Source organism: Alligator sinensis, unplaced genomic scaffold (genome assembly GCF_000455745.1).
Source record: "Alligator sinensis unplaced genomic scaffold, ASM45574v1 scaffold1667_1, whole genome shotgun sequence".
Lineage (NCBI taxonomy): Eukaryota > Metazoa > Chordata > Crocodylia > Alligatoridae > Alligator > Alligator sinensis.
Genome location: NW_005842504.1, coordinates 511,601 through 513,449, shown reverse-complemented (window position 1 = coordinate 513,449; position 1,849 = coordinate 511,601). Strand labels below are relative to the sequence as shown.

The 1,849-nt window shown below is 71.2% G+C and overlaps 1 protein-coding gene across 1 annotated transcript in view; it reads right to left on the bottom strand.

Moving 5' to 3' along the window:
• LOC102374756 (signal-induced proliferation-associated 1-like protein 3) overlaps window positions 1–1,849 on the bottom strand; it is a gene marked incomplete at its 5' end in the record, with an annotated part of 8,863 nt that overhangs the window by 3,103 nt on the left and 3,911 nt on the right. The window contains 5 exons of the mRNA XM_025213062.1: window positions 63–178; window positions 269–402; window positions 653–796; window positions 885–1,133; window positions 1,387–1,661. Of these exons, the coding sequence (XP_025068847.1) occupies window positions 63–178; window positions 269–402; window positions 653–796; window positions 885–1,133; window positions 1,387–1,661 (918 nt within the window). The remainder of the gene's footprint in view (window positions 1–62; window positions 179–268; window positions 403–652; window positions 797–884; window positions 1,134–1,386; window positions 1,662–1,849) is intronic.

Here is a 1,849-nt window from a genome sequence, read left to right as displayed (position 1 = left end):
AGCCGGGCGCGTGCGGGGCCCAACCAGTCCCTCGCACCCGGGGACGGGCGAGACCCACTCACCTTGGGAGGCCGGTTGGGGGAGTCCTTGCCCGCCAGCTCCTGCCTGCTGGGCCGCTTGGCGAGGCCGGCTGTTGCCGCCGGGAGCCGGGCCGGCGCTGGCACGTGCCACAGGGGCTCTGCAGCGAGGCACAAGGCCAGATGTCAGCCCACCCCAAGGCTAATCCGGGGAGAGCTCCCACCCCGTTCCCGAGCCCGCCCGGCTTTACCTGGCTTGTGCCGCTCCATGGTGCTATCCTGGCTGGCGAGGCCCCCGGACGAGGAGTCGCCGCTGGAGCCTGCGTCGGGGCCATAGTTGGGGGGCTCGAAGGGCAGCAGGGACCGGGGGGAGGCAGCCGCGTATCTGTGGGAGGGTGGCAGAGAGGCGGCATGGATGTAACCCTGCGCTCTCGTTAGCGTGGCACCGGGAGGGTGAATATTCGAGAGCTGGCGCGGTGGGGTGGGAAGCCGTGCCCCAGCCCCGAATTGCCGCACGCCTCACAGGGAGGTCCTGCCCGTGCCGCATGGGTGTCACGGACCCCCCAGGCTCTGGGCACAGGGGGACAGAAGCCGGCTGTCCCTGGCTGTGTGCATGGTGCATGCACCGCACCTACCTCTCCGGGGACGGCTTGTACCGGGTGAAGATGGCCCCACTTGAGCCAGGGGTTGAGAAGCTGCCTGAGGGCTGCCGGTAGGGCTGGGGGCGCTCCGTGCCCGCCGGCGATGCCAGGTGCGGGGTCTCGGGGAAGCTCACGGGCCTGGCAGGAGGAAAGGCTTGGTTGATGGCTCCTCGCGGCCCACACGGAGCTGGGACCCTGCCGGAGTCGCCGCGGCCCCCTCGCTCACCTCTTGCCGTGCGGGGGCTGCGGGTCGCGGTAGGGCACAGCAGCTGGGGCCTGCTTGGGTGGGCGCGATAGGGACTGGCCGTGGCCCAGGGGCAGCGCCTCGGACCAGCGCCCGCCGGGGTTGTGGGAGGCCGGGCCGTTCCACTGCCAGGCCGAGTGGCTGCGATAGGGCGGGCGGTACCCGGTCGGCGCGCTCTCCGGCTCCGCCTTGGGCTCCGTGCCCTGCGCTTCCAGGGACTCGGCCCAGCCCCTGCCGGGAGAGACGGGTGACACCGGGCTCTCTGCCCCCCAAGCTTGGGCCCTGGCCCCCGGTCCCATCCGCCAGGCGGCACAGGATGCTCCAAGGTCAGGACCCCTGGGCCCTGGTGCCAACCTGGACCCAAGGGGATGCCCGCAACTCCCTGCCGTGGCAACGGGGTCATCAGGGCCAGTGTTAATTAACCCAAATCCCAGGGGATACCCGTCAGGGGGTGGCGTGACGGGCCCGGCGGCCAGGGCGCTACCTGCGGGGGGTGCCATCCTCGTGGGGCGGGACGATGACGACCTTGACGGTGACGGAGGTGCGGAGCAGGTCGATCATCTGGTCGTGGCTGAGGGTAACCACGGCCACTTTGCAGATCTCCACCAGGCGGCTGCCCTGGCGCAGGCCGGCTTGCCAGGCGAAGCCGTACTCCTCCACCTCGGCCACCGTGCCGTCGTAGCGCACGTGGAAGCCCAGCTGGCCCAGCCCGTTGCGCCGCAGCGTCATGTCCACCGTCTCGCAGCCCGACGTCACTACCTGGGGGTGACCCGGATGCCTGGGTTCGTCCCAGCTCGGAGCACAGGGGACGGGGAGCCCGGACGCCTGGGGTCTTCCCAGCTCCAGGAGGACAGGGAATGGGATGCGACAGTGGGAGCGGAGGGCACCGGCTGCTCGGACACCTGGCTCCTATCTCGGCTTGAGGGGGGCAGCGGGGCACAGTGGCC